Source organism: Octodon degus, unplaced genomic scaffold (assembly GCF_000260255.1).
Source record: "Octodon degus isolate 3935 unplaced genomic scaffold, OctDeg1.0 scaffold00042, whole genome shotgun sequence".
NCBI lineage: Eukaryota > Metazoa > Chordata > Mammalia > Rodentia > Octodontidae > Octodon > Octodon degus.
This window is the reverse complement of record NW_004524618.1, coordinates 1,595,789-1,612,876: the sequence shown is the minus strand read 5'-3', so window position 1 is coordinate 1,612,876 and position 17,088 is coordinate 1,595,789. Positions and strand designations below refer to the sequence as shown.

Genomic DNA, 17,088 nt, shown 5'->3' with positions numbered 1-17,088 from the left:
CCAAAAATCTCACCATACACAACCTTGAAGCAGGACAGTCCCATAATATTCCTTTTCCTGTCTCTTGCTTTCCTGCACTACCGCCTTCTTCTTGAACATCCATCTACCCGAGAGACATCTTAGCAGTAACTGGCATGTCATGACAAGCCTCTGGCTGTTAATTTGTATGTATGATAATTAACTTGATAAAAGCATAAAGTAAATCTGATACTGGCAAAAAAGAGAAAAAAAATGAAACTATAAAAATGAAACCCTGACATTTTTCATAAAGTAGGTGGAACTGGAAGACTATATGTTAATTGAAATAAACTAGACATGTACATGTTCTCTCTTGGATTTAGAAGCCAGAGAAGTCTATCTGAATATAGAATAGTGATTGCTAGAAACTGCGTTGGGAGAGCGGTAGAGGGAGGTTGGGTAGTGAGTACAAAAAGACAGAAGGAAGAAGGAATAAGTTCTAGTGTTCTACAGCATGGGGGACAGCTACAGTGTACAGTAACCTGTTACATGTGCTGGGGATCAAACTCAGGACCTTGCACTTGCCAGGCAGGTGCTTGTGCTGCTGATCTATCTCTCTGGTCCCTGATTTGATTTATGTACATTGTCTAGGTGTGTTGAAATAGCACAGTGTACCCTGACAATAAATGTATAGGTATGTTTTAATAAAAATAAATGTCCGTAAGGGCTAGTAGCTGAGATTTACTTATTCTAACCTTACAGATTTCTTTGCAACTATTTTGCTTTCCTGTAACTTAATTACATTTTGAATAGTTTATTGATAGCTTTTTTTTTTCTTTTCTTTTTAAAGCCCTGATAAATTTGCTGAAGTTTCTTATGTCAAATGAGACAGTTCTGCTGGCTAAACACAACATTTTTACTTTAGCCCTTATGGTGAGTAACAAAACAAACATTTCTTTCTCTGAAGCCATGTGCTAAGGCAGAGACATGCTGGTTTGAAACAGAGAGGCTCAGCTATAAAGGGTATGAGGCTGAATTTTCCTCAGGGATCAGAATCTTAGACTGCTGCTTCTTACTGTTACCTGCCTGGTGGCCCTGGGATTCTCTGCTTCATGTGAGGTGGCTTGGCTGCGTGGGTGTTGGCTGACCTCTTTATGACTGTGCCCCTGCCCCCAGCTGGAGACCTCACTACACCACAGTCTCTGTCACAAGCTTCTCAAGTGCCCATTGCTGGAGCAGTTCTGTCACCCTGTTTGTTGTTGGTGTCCCAGGGCCATTACAGATGCCTGTTTGTCTGATTGGTTGTTTTTTTTTCTATCTTTTTAGGATTACCCAATTCAGAAATACTCAATGTTTAGTGGGGGAAGCCTGATTTGTGCCATGTACTGGTTTCTGTTGTGGCGCTTTACCTAGCAGCCAGTTGTAAGCTGTCAGCATGACACGAGTCATTCGGAGTACTGGGGAGGAGACGTGCAGTAGCTCATGTTCTGTGGTGTCCCACCATCCGGGTGCAAGAGCCACAGAGTTGCTTCAGATGCACATATACAGTAAAGGACGGAAAATATTAGGAAGTCATATGTTTTGAATACTTATTTACCTTCATTTTAACATGTTTCGTAGTTTGTATGAATGGATTTTTAATAATGGCTGTGTTTTGTAATTATCTTGTGAAATCCTTAAAATTTTGACAATTCCCGTAAACCAGCTAGAGGTGATTGTGATGTACCGCTGATGATAATTGCTTGGTCTTTGTCGCCCGAAGCCTGTTTATGTAGTATTGCTTCTCTTTTAGATTGTGAACCTTTTTAACATGTTTATCACATACGGCGACACATTCCTGCCGACCCCTAGCAGCTATGATGAACTTTACTATGAGATTATCCGCATGCACCAGAGCTTTGACAACCTGTACTCTATGGGTAAGTTCTGTTCTTTTCACTCTTCTTTCTCCATCCTCTTTCCTGTTTATTGACAAGTAAGAGAAAAATGCTACAACAGTTTTCTGCTAGTTGGTTGGTGCTGTTACGTGGTACAGAAATACAGTAGTCTCTTCTCAGGCAAGTAAGAAAGAGTATGCAAGCATTTTGCATGCAAGAACTTAGATTTTACGTCAGTGGGAAGCTGGTTAGCAACGTTTTTTTTAATTGGGGCCGGGGAGATGGCTCAGTAGAATGAGCACTTACCTGGAAAGCGCAAGGGCCTGAGTTCAACCCCCGATTCCGGGGAGGGGGTGTGTGTGTGTGTCATTTATTTATTTATTTATTTATTTATTTATTTATTTATTTATTTGCTTTGGACTGTTGCAAAAGTTTATTTAACAAAAATTCAATATATGAAAATGTGTATGACCCATTCTTCAGGCAGTGAAAGTAATGCTTGGAGGAGGCGTATGAATTTTTCTGCTGAGCAGTCAGCATTTAGACTCGTCCCAAGGCTTCCAGTATGCTGATACTATTCCTCGCATCACCACCTTCCAGTGCTGTCTGTTGCCCCCTAGTTGCCGTCTCCACGCACTCATCTATCACAAGATGCATAAAGGGATCAAATCCTCTCCATATTCCCTGGACATGTCTGCCGCCATTCAATTTCCCTGTTACAGGAAGAAAAGATTTTTTTCCTCTTGTTTTTTTTGGAGACAGAATTTTGCTGTGTATGGCGCTGGGGACATAGCTCAGCAGCATAAGTGCCTGTCTGGCAAGCGCGAGGTCCTGAGTTCATTCCATGACAACTTCTTGTCCATAAATTTTTTCAGCTCGGGAGGGTGAGCTTTGCTCATCTTGTCTAGTCGGTGGGCTCAGGAATCCTATTTATTTATTTGGTACAGGGCGCTACACAGCTCGGGTTTGTAGTGAGCCTCCTGTCTTGGCTCCCCAGTCCTGGGAATACAGGCGTGCCCCATCATGCCCAGTCTCAGGGCACAGTGGACCCGGGTTCTGGGGCCAGAATGTCGTGCTTCCAGCTCTGGGGATCAAACTTGGGTCCTTGAACTGGCAAGGAAGGCACTTATCTCCCCAGCCCCAAGCAACATTATAGGCATGTGCCACTCTGCGCAGTCTCTTTTGCCAGCTCAGCAGGGGCGTGGCAGGGCCTGTGCTGCATGTCTTGCCAGGGATCAAACTCTGGTCCTTTTGCTTGCACAAGCAGGTGCTTAGTCCACTGCACTATCTTGCTGGCCCTTGAATGAGTTTTATCATCTCCAGAATTCTTTTTGTGTTCTTGTGAAGTTACCTGTTTTGCCCACTCTGAATTCCTAGCAACCAGATCATTTTTATTGCTTGATTTTTCTGCTGCTTATAGGTGAAAGACATTCTGATTTTTGTGGTATGAGTGCTAGACTTTTATGATGTTCCTTTATAGAAACTTGGGCATTAGGGCTGGCCAAATAGCTCAGTGGATTAAAGCGCTTGCAAGCAGGCTTGGTGGCTGGGGGGTTCGAGCCCTGAGCTTGCCATGTCAGCCCCACAACCACAACTGAGACTGGGCGTGGTGGTGTGCACCTGTAATCCCAGCTCTTAGGAGGCTGTAAACAGACGGATCACTACGAGTCCGATCTAGTAGTGAGATCCTGAACACCCTGTAGACCCTTCCCTAAAATACTAAAATAAATAAGCAAACAGTCAACCTTGGGCATTGTTCTGGCATGTGGTTATGTGGAATAGGGTGGATACTTTCATTTCTTTCATTCTTTTTTTTTTTTTTTTTTGGTGGAACTGGGTCAGGTTGATATTTTCAAGGTTTTCTTTTGTTGTTGTTTTGTTTTCAGCCTGTTGTCCAGGTGGAGGACAGGTCAAAAGCACCTTGTCCTGAAAGGTACTTTGGCCCCAAGAATGTGGTGCCATTCTGTAGAGTGCCTGCTAGCCCAGGTCTTTCCACTCGTCTGTGGAAACACAAGCCGTTCTCCTCCTCCTGTGCAGGAGCTCCTTGCCCTCACCCTTGGGTAGTTTCCTTTCCCATATGTTTGGGTTACTGCTCAGCAAGAGACGAAGGATACCCCTCTGGAGATCCTGTAGCTCCCAGGATCTTTGCTTGCCAGCTGCCCACCCTGTTCCTTCTAGATGCCATGCCCCTCCAAAGTTGGATCTCTGAGTGTTCAGCTTGGTGAGATTTTTTTATTCTGCTTCTTCCTTCCTGCCTCGGAGCTTGGAGACTCCTTCACTTAGTGAGCTGGGGTAATCACAGATGCATCTTGATTTTTTTTTCCCCTTCCTTAGATTATAGCTCTAAATTGCTTGTTGTTCGGTATCTGGTAACCATTGTTTTATGTTGCTTAAAGGAGGAGGGTAAAGTATGTCTCCATCATAGATGGAACAGAAAGAGGGTAAGGCACACCTGTGATGTTCCTGTGACATTTTTCTGTAGGAAAGTCTACTAAATGGAAGGATCCCTCACAGAAGCTACTCTAAACAATACATGACATGCTTTGAGCTGGTTTTCATTTTTTAAAAAAGCAATTACTATGACCAAGTGTGGTGGCTAAGAATCCTAGCACTTGGGAGGCTGAGGCAGGAGGATCGTTGAAAGTTTGAGATCCGCCTGGGCTACCAAGTGCACTCAAGAGCAGCCTGAACTGCATAGGAAAACCCTGTCACAAAAAGACAGATAAAACAACAACAAAAAACACTAATACTAAGGAAAAGGCTTCGGCAAAAATTTTAGTTCTGTAAACCCTCAATTGTAGTGCTGTCACTGTTTTCATTGTTGTATACTGGCCCACAGGTATGCGCAGTTCACATTGTAACCACGATATCCTTCTAGTTTGTGTTTTGTAACCTTCAAGTTATACATTTTTGTGTTTAAGTCTTTTAATGGCTGCATAATTTTTTTGTGTGTCTGTGTGTGTTATAATTTCGTATATAAATGATTGCTTTAGTTTGAGGCTCCTAGGGCATTTTGAAAAAAATTTTTGTTTAAATTTTCAATAACTTTCTTTTTTTCTTTTAAATTTTATTTATTTATTTATTTATTTATTTATCGTGTGTGTGTGTGTGTGTGTGTGTGGCCAGCTCAGCCCACCAGGGGGCGGGGCTGGCTGGCATGTGGTGCTGGGGGATTGAACAGCAGTCCCTTATGATCTAGTAGATATGGTAAAAACCAGCATATCTAAGTAAGTGAGTTGATAAAGACACATCTGGTTTGCTGAGATAATTTTCTTCGTTACCCGAGTAAGTTTGCATATACAAAGAGTAGAGCCTAACTCCACATTGCAGAGTTCTGACTCCCAACTTCCCTTGCACTAAGTCCTGTACATTAGAAAAGCAGAATTTTAATAATATATTGAGACTGCACTCAAATCAAAGTGGTCCTGTCCATGAGGAGTGAGGAGCGGGTGACTGAGACCATACTGTTTCATAGAATTAATGGAGAACAGAAATGACATCCCAAACCAAGAAAATCTTTGGCATATGAAGCCTAAAAACCTACAAGATGATGACTCTTTGACTAAAGATGTGGATGAGACCAGCATGCTGAAAAGACCTGTGCTTTTATCTTTGCGACAAGCTGCCCATGTTAACGAATTTGATTGTCACTTGGAACTTCAGCACAGACAGGAGCTCTGTGTGGTGGCACTTGCCAATTAAAATAGCTGCTGTTGTGGTATTGCTGACTTTCCTTTACACTCTCTTGTGGGAAATAATTCACCCTTTAGTAACTTCTCATCAGCAGTGTTTTTATAAAATTCCAATCCTGGTCATCAGCAAAGTCTTGCCAGTGGTTTCCATCACTCTCTTGGCCTTGGTTTACTTGCCAGGTGTGAGCGCAGCAGTTGTGCGGCTTCATAATGGAACCAAATATAAGAAATTTTCACCTTGGTTAGATAAGTGGATGTTAACAAGAAAGCAATTTGGGCTTCTCAGTTTCTTTTTTGCTGTACTGCATGCAATTTATAGTCTATCTTATCCAATGATCCTACAGATACAAGTTTCTAAACTGGGCACACCAACAGGTCCAACAAAATAAAGATGTTTGGATTGAGCATAATATTTGGAGAATGGAGATGTATGTGTCTCTAGGAATTGTGGGACTTGCAGTACTGGCTCTCTTGGCTGTTACGTCAGTTGCATCTCTCAGTGACTCTTTGACATGGAGAGAATTTTACTGTATTCAGAGCAGCCTTGGAATTGTTTCGCTCCCACTGGGCACAATGCATGCATTGATTTTTGCCTGGAATAAATGGATAGGTGCAAAGCAATTTGTGTGGTTTACACCTCCAACTGTTATGATAGCTGTTTTCCTTCCAATCATTGTCCTTGTATGGAAAACTATTCTGTTCCTGCCATGCTTGAGGAAGAAGATACTGAAGATTAGTTGTGCTTGGGAAGATGTCACCAAAACTAACAAAACTGAGATGTCCTCCCACTTACAGTATTGCTATACTGCCTGTGCACACCTTTGTTCAATATTGATATATTTTACCACTGACATCTCAAATTTGTATTTGTTAATAAAATGACTATTTGAGAAAAAAATATATGTTTTGACTAAGGCTTCTGTCTTGTTCCTCTGCCATAGGGTTGCCTGTATTTATAAGATTGAGGCATTGCTAGAACAAACACAGATCTGCCAGATGCATTTGTTTCCCCATCAGAGCCGCAGGCCCTCCCCTGATAGGAGTACTGCTGCTGCTGTGCCTGCTTGGGAGTTACGGGTCAGGAGCAGATGGTGATGGCACGCAGTGGTGACATTCCTGTGCAAAGGGAACACGTTTCTTAATGTTGGTTAGGCCTCCTTCCTGTGGTAATGTCTTGTTCATTTATTCATTTATTTGGGAGGCACTCTGTTAAAATTCACTTCTGTGATAGACACACATTGTAAGAGTGTTGTGTATATGGACTTCTTTGATTCTCACAGTGACCACGTCCTGTAGTTACTGCTTTTGTTCTCTAGTAGGTGGCAAGGGCTACTACACCTGACTCCTGACAACTGCCTTCAGAGATCACGCTCTTTACTCACTTCTCTGCATAAACTCAGACTTTTGGAGTTCTTCCCTCCAGGTTCAAATTACTGCTCTGTCATTTACAACTTGAGCAAATGACTTCAGCCAACTACTTGTGTCCTGAGTCTTGAGCTTTTTCACCTGTTGCATCTGTGTTACATATAGTCTCTGTCTAGTGTGACTGGGCATACACGGTAAATTCTCCACATAGTTTCCTCTTACTTACGGCCATTCTTTAAAATTAAAAGTATACACTTGAAGTGATGTGACCAGCAGGTGCTTTTTTTTTTTTTAAGGAGCACTTGTGGTTGTTTTGTTTTTATTTCCAGTGCTGGGGATTGAACCCAAGGCCTTCATATTGAGCTACATCCCAGGCCTTTTAATTTTGAAACAGAGTCTTGCTAAGTTACTAAGTTGTCCTGCTGGATTCAAATTCTTGTGATCTTTCTGCCTCAGCCTCCCTGAGTGGTAGGACAATCAGCATATACTGCCAGGACTGGCTGTGGTTATGTTCATGTGTGGCCCTGGAGATCATACCATTTTTTGTATTTTTATTATCTCTCTACCTGTGAGTAAATTTGGAAAAGAGAATTTGGTCAGAGAACAGTCTTCCTATTGATTCATTTTGCGGGTCGCACAGTTAAGTCAGAGGAGCAGCGACAGATTACACCTAGATTGAAATGTGATCATCCTCTAACTGGAAAGGTTATATCTTGGTTTCTTTTCCCTTGTTGCTGAGACAAAATACCTAACAGCCAAAGTTCAGAGAAGAAAGGTTTATTTAGCTAACAGTTTGTAGAGATTTCAGTCCGTAATTGGATGACTCCACGGCAGGGTGGCTCATGACAGAAGGCAACAGTTGATGGCAGTATAAGACAGCAGAAGTGACAGAGAATTTCCTTCTCTACCTTCCGTTGTATGCAGGCTGCCCACCCTAGGGTGGCCTAGTCCTAGCCGGAACTACGGCAAAGCAGTCAGTGGACTGACATACTAATTGCACACTTAGATTCAGCCACCTCCGAAAACGTCTGTCTATGACTGCATGAGGAGACATGTAGACACAGCCATAACAGGTTATTTGTCCTGTTTTTCTGAATTTACCCCTTTAGGTGCAGAAAGATCTATGTATAGCAAGAGGGCACATTGACATAGCCACATAGTTCTGCTTAGTTAGGCCTAACCGCCAGGGAAATGATAAACGTAACACCCAGATTTCCCGCATGTTCTTACTCCATTGTAACTTTTAAGTGAATGTTAAAAACTGTGTTGGAACCCTGTTAGTATGTTGTGGGGTAAGGATGGTGGAAGGACCCCAAGACAAAGTAGAAGTGTAATATTTTGATGGAAAATAAGAAATTAGAGAAAAAATTCCAAGAGAAAATTATCGAATGAGTTCTATTGAGTCAGTCAGTCAGTCAGTCAGTCAGTCAGTCAGTCTGTCTGTCTGTCTGTCTGTCTGTCTGTCTATCTATCTATCTATCTATCTATCTGTCTATTTAAGTGAAGGTGTTTTTAAACAAAAGATTGACATGGCTGTTGTTTTGTTATTTTTTTTATTTTTATTTAAATAAAAGGATAATTTGAAGATGGGGAAGGAGAAAGAGAGATGACAGCTGCTACACTGTAGGTGTAGTGAGATTTGAAACTGAATTACTCTGGTTGTTCTAATAGTACTATTCTGTGATGTGTATTTGTTCTTCATATTTGTGTTTTCTGTGAGGAGTTTGACAGATCTGTGTTCTTTCCTCCTTTTCAGTCCTGAGGCTTTCTACCAATGCAGGCCAGTGGAAGGAAGCAGCTAGCAAAGTGACCCATGCATTGGTTAATATCAGGTAAGGAATGAAACTTTCTCTCTTTCAGAGTGCTGTGGCTCATCCTCAGTTGTACTGTAGCTTTCTAAGTAGAAGGCACCGAATAGCTTACTATTTTAAGCCTTGATGTCTGTAGGAGTGGAAGAAATTGTTGCACTGGATCAAGAAAAGCAGGACTACACAGGGCTTTCATTTTGCCATATTAAAATAGCTCACAGTGCTGGCTGTTGTGTGAATCTTCTACCAAGAGTTGGTTGCAAGCCCTTTACAGGCATACTAGCTGCCAGCATATTTCCTGTGTATATGCTATGGGAGGGCTTTTTTCTGAAGATCTTTCCTCTTCTCCGTGACTATAGTGCATGATTTATGGGAATCTAGAACTTTGACATTTTTATTCATGGCCTTTGTAATTGTGGTAAACAGAATTAGGTGGAGTCCATGGGACTAAGTCACTGTGGGTTACTTAGGAGCGGGCAAAGCAGTCGGAGTACACAGTGTTGGAGGCGGTCCGTCTTGAGGAGGCACTGCCAGGATGCTCACAGCCAGGAGCTGTCAGGGAATCCGCAGATTTCAGGTGAAGCCTAAGTAGGACTTCTCTCATTCTTTGTGCCTATGATTTTCCATTTTCTCAACAGTTATTAAATGGACTTTGCAAACAATTGAAAAAATTAGCATTGAGTAAAAGAGGCAAACCCAGCAGATGGAGAACTTGATTTAGCTCCAGATGTAAGCCTTGCCAGACATTCTCGTAACGGCAATGCACATTTACAACTTGGTATAGATTCTAATGTGTTACAGAGCTGGGATGTGATGTTTGTTTCTGTATGTTCTCATTCTCGTTCTCTCCCTCTGTCCCTGTCTCTGTCCCTCTCTGTCTCTCTCCAAGGCAAACTGTTCTGTCCCTGCAGTGAATTACTGCACTGTTTGACATATGTGGTAAGATGAGAGGTTAAGTGTGAAATGTGTGTTAGGCAGGCTGGGATAAGGGAACTTGGACAAGGATGCGCTGACAAGGTTGTGGTGAAGGTTGCACTGCCTTACCTGCCCCCAGAGACATTTTGCAGCAAAGCACAATTTTATAAATCTCACAAATAAATGCATGTCTGCACATAGCAAATAATCTAGATACTGGGGTGGATAAATTTCTACAAGAATCAGGAATTATAAACCCTTCTCAAGAACACTCCTTTGTGACCCGAGGGCACTATGACAGTTGTGGTTGTTTGAATGAAGCACAGCTTCTGAGCTAGTGCATGCCATGTATACGGGTGTGCCTTCTGTCGTGTTTATTTACCCATGCATTCTCCTAGACCCTGCACACAGGTGTTGCTCATGGGTCCTTCTCAGCCAGAGCCTGCTCCTTGACTATACTCTGTGCTGGTTTTGTCACGTACTTTGTTATTTTCTGTGCAGTGGTTTTGGAGGGGCTACTCTCCTTCTCTTTCTCAAGGGCCATCGAGCAGCTGATTGAAGCTTTCAGCCTCACTTTTGAAAAAATTTTTTTAATGTATTTGGTACAGGGTCTCACTATATAGCTCAGACTCATAGTGATTCTCTTGTTTTTAGCCTCCCCAGCTCTGGGATTACAGGGGTGTGCCACCATGCCTGGTCATGGTGACTGGCTTGGCACACCTGGGGGCAGGACCAGCATGGCATGTGGTGCCTGGGATCGAACCCTGGTCCCTGTGCTTGCCTAAGCAGGTGATTAGTCTGCTGAGCTATCTTGCCAGCCCCCGGCCTGGCTTTTTTTTCTGGGTAGCCAAGAAAGAACTGGGCTGAGCCTTGGGAATGAATATTCCTGTATGATTTGTGTCAGGCTTGTACTTCCACTTTGATTTTCTAAACTTCTCTCATGAGCTTGCCACAGAGAATAACTCATTATTCTCGCTTTTAATGAACCATAGTATATGTCTGAAGTAGAAGAGAGCAGTTTTATCTTCTCAGTTACTGAAAGAATGTATTTGTATCCTCTCATATTCAGTCTAGGTCAGGGATGAAACTGATGATACCAAGCACCTTAACCCTTTTTCTTTCCGGATAATTCTTTTTATTCAGTGCAGACTTGGTGCTGTTCTTTCACATGCTCCTTTAATGTTTAAAGTCTATGAAGTGCATTATAATTCTTAAAATTCACTTTTTACCCTCAAGGAAAGTGAATCTTAAGAAACTGTGAGTGGTCTAAGGCCCCACAGCTGCGTGGCATAGCCCAGAGCCCTTTTCCTGTAACCTTGACTCGTGCCCCAGTAGGGTTGCCACAGAGTCTCCCCTGGGGGTCAGCAGAAAGCCTAGCATGATGTGTTGAGAGAAGCACGAAAACTTGTGTTAAAAAACTGGATTTTTGGGGGGCTGGTGAGATGGCTCAGTGGTCTAAAGCACCTACTTAGAACAAGCATAGCAAAGCACAGGGACCGTGGTCCAATCCCCCAGCACCACATGCCAGCCAGCCCCACCCCCTGGTGGCCTGAGCTGGCCACACACACACACACACACACACACACACACACACACACAAATAAATAAATAAAAGTTAAAAAAAAAAACTGGGTTTTTAATTTTTCTCTCTACCATTTTATTATGTGGTCTTGAGCCAGTTGCTTAGCTTTTCTGGACCTCTTCTATCCATAGAAGGAAAGTGATGGTGATAACTAGTTCACAGGGCAGCTGTTATAAAAACAATGTAATATATAAAAGTGCACATTAAATTATAAAGTTCTGGTCATTTCACCTAGCAGAGAGTCTTCAAGCTCCATCCATCTGGTACCATATGTCACAATTTCCTTCCTTCCTGAGGTGATGGCGATAGCTTGTAGTCCGAAAGCTTTGGGAGGCTGGGGCGAGAGGAATGCACGTTCAGGTCTACCTGGGTGATTCAGTGAGACCCTGTCTGAAGGCCTTGGGTTAAATGCCCAGTACTGACCCCGCCCCCCAAAAAAAAGCTTCCTTCATTTTATTTTTTTTTCTTCGATTTGAAATTTTTATTCATAATAATTCATGTAAAGGAGGCATCTGCCTTTATTTTCCATATCACTAGGAAATACATCATTTTTGTTGTTTTAGATGTGAACTTTCCCAGGAAATTTCTCCTGTGCCCATTTAAGAATGTCATTTTGTGCTATTATATCAATGTCCTGTTTTATTTCCATTATGTTTCTCATGAGCCAAAGAAAGACAGGACTTTTGTTTACAAAGTTATATGTTTTCTCTTATTAATTCTGTATCATAATATTTACAGCTGAGGAAAAATTATTTAAACTAAAGTGTAAAATGGTTAACAATGGCAAATGATACAGTCCACTTAGAGTTTACAAAACAATGTTTACCAGATAGACATTTAATAAATAAAACAAGCACTTGGAAAAAGTCCTTTGAAAGCACGTCAGGGACATCTCCTGCATCCTTTGCAGAGGTTGGTTAAAAAAAGGCCAGATTGTAAAAAGCGCTGTCAAGAAACAAGCAAACCAAACGCACAGAGAATGGCGGGTGCCTACGGAGAGGTTTACGAGGTGGCATTCTTCAGGCCTGCAGCACACACCACTGGTGACCTATTAATCTAGATCTATCACTCGGCGGCAGATTTCTTCTGTGAAGTCTGAGCACTTTGAACTGCCTCCCAAATCTTTTGTTAAGCCCTTTCCATCTTTGATTGTGGCGAAGCACGCGGCTTCGATCTTCGCAGCATGGTCGAAAAGCCCCATGTGGCGCAGCATCATTACTGCGCTGAGCAGGAGGGCGGTAGGGTTGGCCATGTCCTTGCCTGCAATGTCAGGAGCTGTCCCGTGAACCGACTCGAAGATGGCTACCCCGTTGGCTCCAGTGTTGCCACTTGGGGTCACACCAAGACCACCAATCAGTCCTGCACACAGGTCACTAAGGATGTCTCCGTACAAATTTGGCATAACAAGAACATCAAATTGGGAGGGATCTTGTACCATATTCAAACACACTGTGTCAAGGTACATCTCATTAAATTTAATATCTTTGCAATTTTCAGCAACTTCCCTGCATTTTTGCAGAAAAAGTCCATCTGACATTCTTATGATGTTGGCCTTGTGCACAGCCGTGACGTTGCTCCGGTGGTTGTTCCGTGCGTACTCAAAGGCAAACTCGGCAATGCGCTTGCTCGCCTCCTCGGTGATGAGCTTGATGCTCTGCACGACTCCATCCACGATCACGTGCTCAATCCCACTGTACTCTCCTTCAGTGTTCTCGCGAATGGTAACAATATTCACGTCAGTGTAGGGGGTTTTGTAGCCTTCGATTGAGACGCACGGCCGGACATTGGCATAAAGGTCAAACGTTTTACGTAGCAGTAAATTCATAGATGGGTGACCAGCTGCAATTGGGGTCTTTAAAGGGCCTTTCAGTCCTATCTTGTTCTTATCCATGGACTCCTTGGCTTCTGGCGGGATCATCCACTTTCCTCCAGGTCCCTGAATGGCAGTGACATTCCGCTCCTCCCACTGAATAGGTGCTTTGGCAGCATCAAAAATCTTCATAACTGCAGCTGAAATTTCGGGGCCAATTCCATCTCCTGGAATTAAAGTTACTGTCTGAGCACCACCAGCAAAACCTCGGGTCACCTGTTTTGGGCTGTGAAATGCCCCCAGCAGCCGAGAGACCTTGGAGATCCACGCGGGCCCTGCCATCGCATCTGCGGTCTCGCCAGGCGACCAGCTTCCTTCATTTTAAGCTGCAAACTGTGTAATTCTGTATTTTATGTACATATCACATTCTGTTTACTTGTTCATCTGCCAGTAGACACTTGAGTTGCCTCTACCTTTGAGTTCTTATAAATAATGCTACTGTGGGGCTGGGGAGATGGCTCAGTAGAATAAGCACTTGCCTGTCAAGCACAAGGGTCTGAGTTCAGTCCCCGGTTCTTCCAAACACAGGTTCTGTATGTATGTAATGCTGTGGTCTCGCTGTATTGCTGATTAGCCCAGACTGAGCATGAACTTGCAGTCCTTCTGTCTTGCTTGCTGTCCCCTTTTTTTTTTTTTTGGTCCCTTCTTTTGGTCATACACTCAGAAGGAGAATTGCTAGATCATGGGGCCAGGCAGGCGCTTTTTCTCCTGAGTTGTTGTTGTTTTTGTGGTACCGGGGATTGAACTCGGGACCCTGTGCTTGCCATGCAGGTACTTATTCTACTGAGTTATCTCCCTGGCCCTGCTGGATCATATGGTAATTCTGTGTTTTAAGTTTTTGAAGGACAGCCACACTTTCTTAGGCCTACCATTTTGAGCCTTCTTTAGCCTTTCCAGAGTTCATTTTCATTTTTCCTTTTTGTAACAATTGCCACCTTAACCTTAAAGTGTGTCTTGCTTCTCCTTGTAGTTGGTCCTTGATAGTCTTGGATGAAGGTGGTGCAAGAGTTTCCTTTTCTCAGAGTCAGCATTGTCTTACCTGAGGTGGGGGTGTCTGAGCAGTCTGCGGTCCCCAGGTGGTGTAGTGAGTGCTGCTGTGTGTCCCTTTTCTTTTCTTCAAAACTTTGTGTTGTTTGCCCACAACACATTATCTTCTGATTTGAGAAAGTAGGAGCCCATGTCAGGAAATCTGATCCTTGCATCCCCCATGGATGCTGTAGGATACTTAAATTATTGACCAACAAGTCGATTATTAAGAAGAGAATATGTAAAGGCTTAGGAAACTTGTGATGGTGTACATAGCTTATTTCTGCAATTTATAAAGGTCGTTTATGCTGTTCCCATACCTGGAAAGGATTTCTTTTTTTTTTTTTTTTTTTTTTGGCAGAACCGGGGATTGAACTCAGGCCCGTGCACTTGCCAGGGAAGCGCTTATTCCACTGAGCCATCTCCCTGGCCCCCTGGAAAGGATTTCTAAGTCAAAGGGACTGAATACTTTTTTGGGGGGGGGGCCTGAATACTTATCACCTTTCTTTATAGTATATTCTTTGAGAGCCATTTGCAGGGATTGAGAAGCATATGAAGCTTCTAGATGTGTGTCTTAGGAGGCCTCCCTGCCAGGTCTGCGGGTTGACAGCAGCTCTGATGCTGTGCGTCTGATGACCACCTCCCAGAAGGCTCCCTAGCAGGGGAGGGTGAGAAGGCTGCAGACCTGACTGTTCTCTGGAACTTAGATTGTGGCAGAGGAAGTTAAAAGTATTTTCGTGTGCCAGAGGCTTAAATTGTTCAAATGTCAGTCTCTTCTTTTGCCTTTCATGCCTTAGTCACTCTAGTTCTTTAATTGTCAAAATTGTGCTTAAACAATTTATCTCTCCTTTTTTTCTCTATTCCTGTTTGATCCTTTTGTGAGACTTAAAAATACAGCTGCTTAGAAACTGCTATTTTTATTGGAATACCTGGTATTGTCAACAAGCCGCATATATTTTTTTCTCAGCATAGGAAAGTTGTTGTAGCATTACTTTGTCATAAGAAAAATAAGGTATATTGTTCTGCCTTTAAGGTTCCATTCTTTGGTATAATTGTTGGTTCGGCTAAATCCATACTTCCAATCCAAAAAGGAAGAGTACTTTCAGAGTTCATTCAGGGCTGGAAGGGAGACTATTGGAAAGTATCGATAGACTTCTATGGCAGATATTTCCTGCTGCCATTTAGCAGACTAGCCTAGTGAGGTCTTAGGGTTATCTGATTACTAACCTAGTTGGTATAAATAATGTTAGACTAAAATCTGACCTTCATTTAACCAAATGACTTTTAAGGTAAGGAATTTGAGGCTCTTAATCTTTCCAAGTTAATATCTTAATGCTTTCCACTTAATGAGCATTTTATTAGCACCAGTTTCAAAACTCTACTCTCTGTTCATGGAGAGAAATAGTAGCAGAATCACTGCAAATAAATTTTTCTCCTGATCTGTAATTTTCTTTAAGTGGATAAAGTTTTAACTCTGATAATGTATTTTTCCCTTCATATGGAATTTATTTAGGTGAACTTCAGTTTTTCATTAGAATGACTGTTTAGATATTGCTGTGATTAGTTACATGCTTAGGCCTATGACTGCTAATTGCATTTCTTTTTAAGTCTCTTAGTAGCTCATGTTGTGGGTTTTGCTTCCATACCCTGTTTACTCCTTGGTCAAAATTTTTGCTCAAATGCTGAAGTGGCCCTGGTTTTCTTTCTGCTGCTTATTTCGTTTCTCTTTACCTCCCATCCAAAAAGGGGAAGCTTTCAGTGTATGCTGCTAGGGAGGCTAGGGCACAAGAATAGCTTTTAGAATAGCTTCAGCTTTCTACGTAAGAGGGTTTATTGAACATAACACCCTTTGGAATAGGCATGTATAGGATTTCGAATGTCACAAAAAAGGAGCCTTCAGATAGTAATCACTGTTGATGACAGTAAAATTAGAGTTGAGAAGATAATGTGAAGTCTCAGCAAGCCAGAATTGCCCCAGCTTTCCTTGGCCTGTGCACCTGCTTGGGCTGTATTTGCTTCATAGCCACTATTAATCTTATCAAAATGAGTAAGGATGGGGAGAGTTGGGCAGGGAGAACTTCGATGCCCAAGCACTCCAGCAGAAGGATGGAGCTTAGTCTAGTGAGACGTAAGTGTGTATTAAAGTGATTTTTTTTCCCATGGTGGTAAGGTATCCATTGCCTTAGTACTTATTGTATCCTCAACTCTGTTTATAGCTGGGCCAGGATTGAAATCCAGGATCTTGAACATGCTAGGCAAGTGCTCTGCCACTGAGACATTTCCCCAGCTTTGTTTGTTTGTTTTTGAGATAGTCTTGCTGAGTCACTTAAGTTGCCCGCACTGGGATTTGAACTTTTAGTCCTTTCTGCCTTAGCTTCCAAGAGTGCTAGCCTGTGTTAAACAGAAGCAATTAAGGATAAGAGCAAAGGCAGTAAGCTGACCATTTACCCTTGAATAGCCTTGAACATGGCCTTCTAGTTGTCTGTTGTTGAGGTGGTAGGCCCAGATTGTTGCTTGCGTTAGAGTTTCAATAATGACTCTTTCATCAGACCCTGCTGATCCATTGTTCGGAGGGAATGAAAAGCATTGTGTAAATTACAGTGAAGCACCAGAATGAAACCGCTCTAATATTGTTTATTCAGTAAGTGCGAGCATTCTGTGCTATCTAAAAGTCATGTTCCCTAACCTCTTAACACTACAGCTAGAAAGAAAAAGCCAAATGTTGAGTCCCATGGGGATAACCATCTGTTTTGCCCTAGCTTGGTTTATGCTACAAAGACAAGTTTTGTATTAGGTCAAGGGTAGACTTGGTGAAGATGTCTTGATTTAGGATATCCAGATATTTGTAAAGAAATAGTAAGATCTTTATTTGAGGAGGCTGTGATTTTAGGTGAGAGTGACTTTAAAATACAAAGTCCCCGGGGTTCGATCCCCCAGCGCCACATGCCAGCCAGCCCCGCCCCCTGGTGGGCTGAGCTGGCCACACACACACACC

General features: G+C 42.6%; 2 protein-coding genes and 1 pseudogene across 4 annotated transcripts in view; 2 read left to right on the top strand and 1 right to left on the bottom strand.

The window, feature by feature from the left end:
• CUNH10orf76 (chromosome unknown C10orf76 homolog) overlaps window positions 1-17,088 on the top strand; it is a 210,232-nt gene that overhangs the window by 95,351 nt on the left and 97,793 nt on the right. For all 3 annotated transcript variants that reach the window (XM_023715517.1, XM_023715518.1, XM_004631461.2), the window contains 3 exons: window positions 809-891; window positions 1,751-1,877; window positions 8,649-8,724. In XM_023715517.1, coding sequence (XP_023571285.1) covers window positions 809-891; window positions 1,751-1,877; window positions 8,649-8,724 — 286 coding nt within the window. The remainder of the gene's footprint in view (window positions 1-808; window positions 892-1,750; window positions 1,878-8,648; window positions 8,725-17,088) is intronic.
• Window positions 5,256-6,991, top strand: LOC105742200 (metalloreductase STEAP1-like). Its single transcript, XM_023715632.1, is given in 4 exon segments — window positions 5,256-5,518; window positions 5,520-5,861; window positions 5,863-6,338; window positions 6,951-6,991. Coding segments are annotated over 4 exon segments (1,062 nt in total). The 5' UTR covers window positions 5,256-5,315.
• LOC101588470 lies at window positions 11,868-13,349 on the bottom strand (annotated as a pseudogene).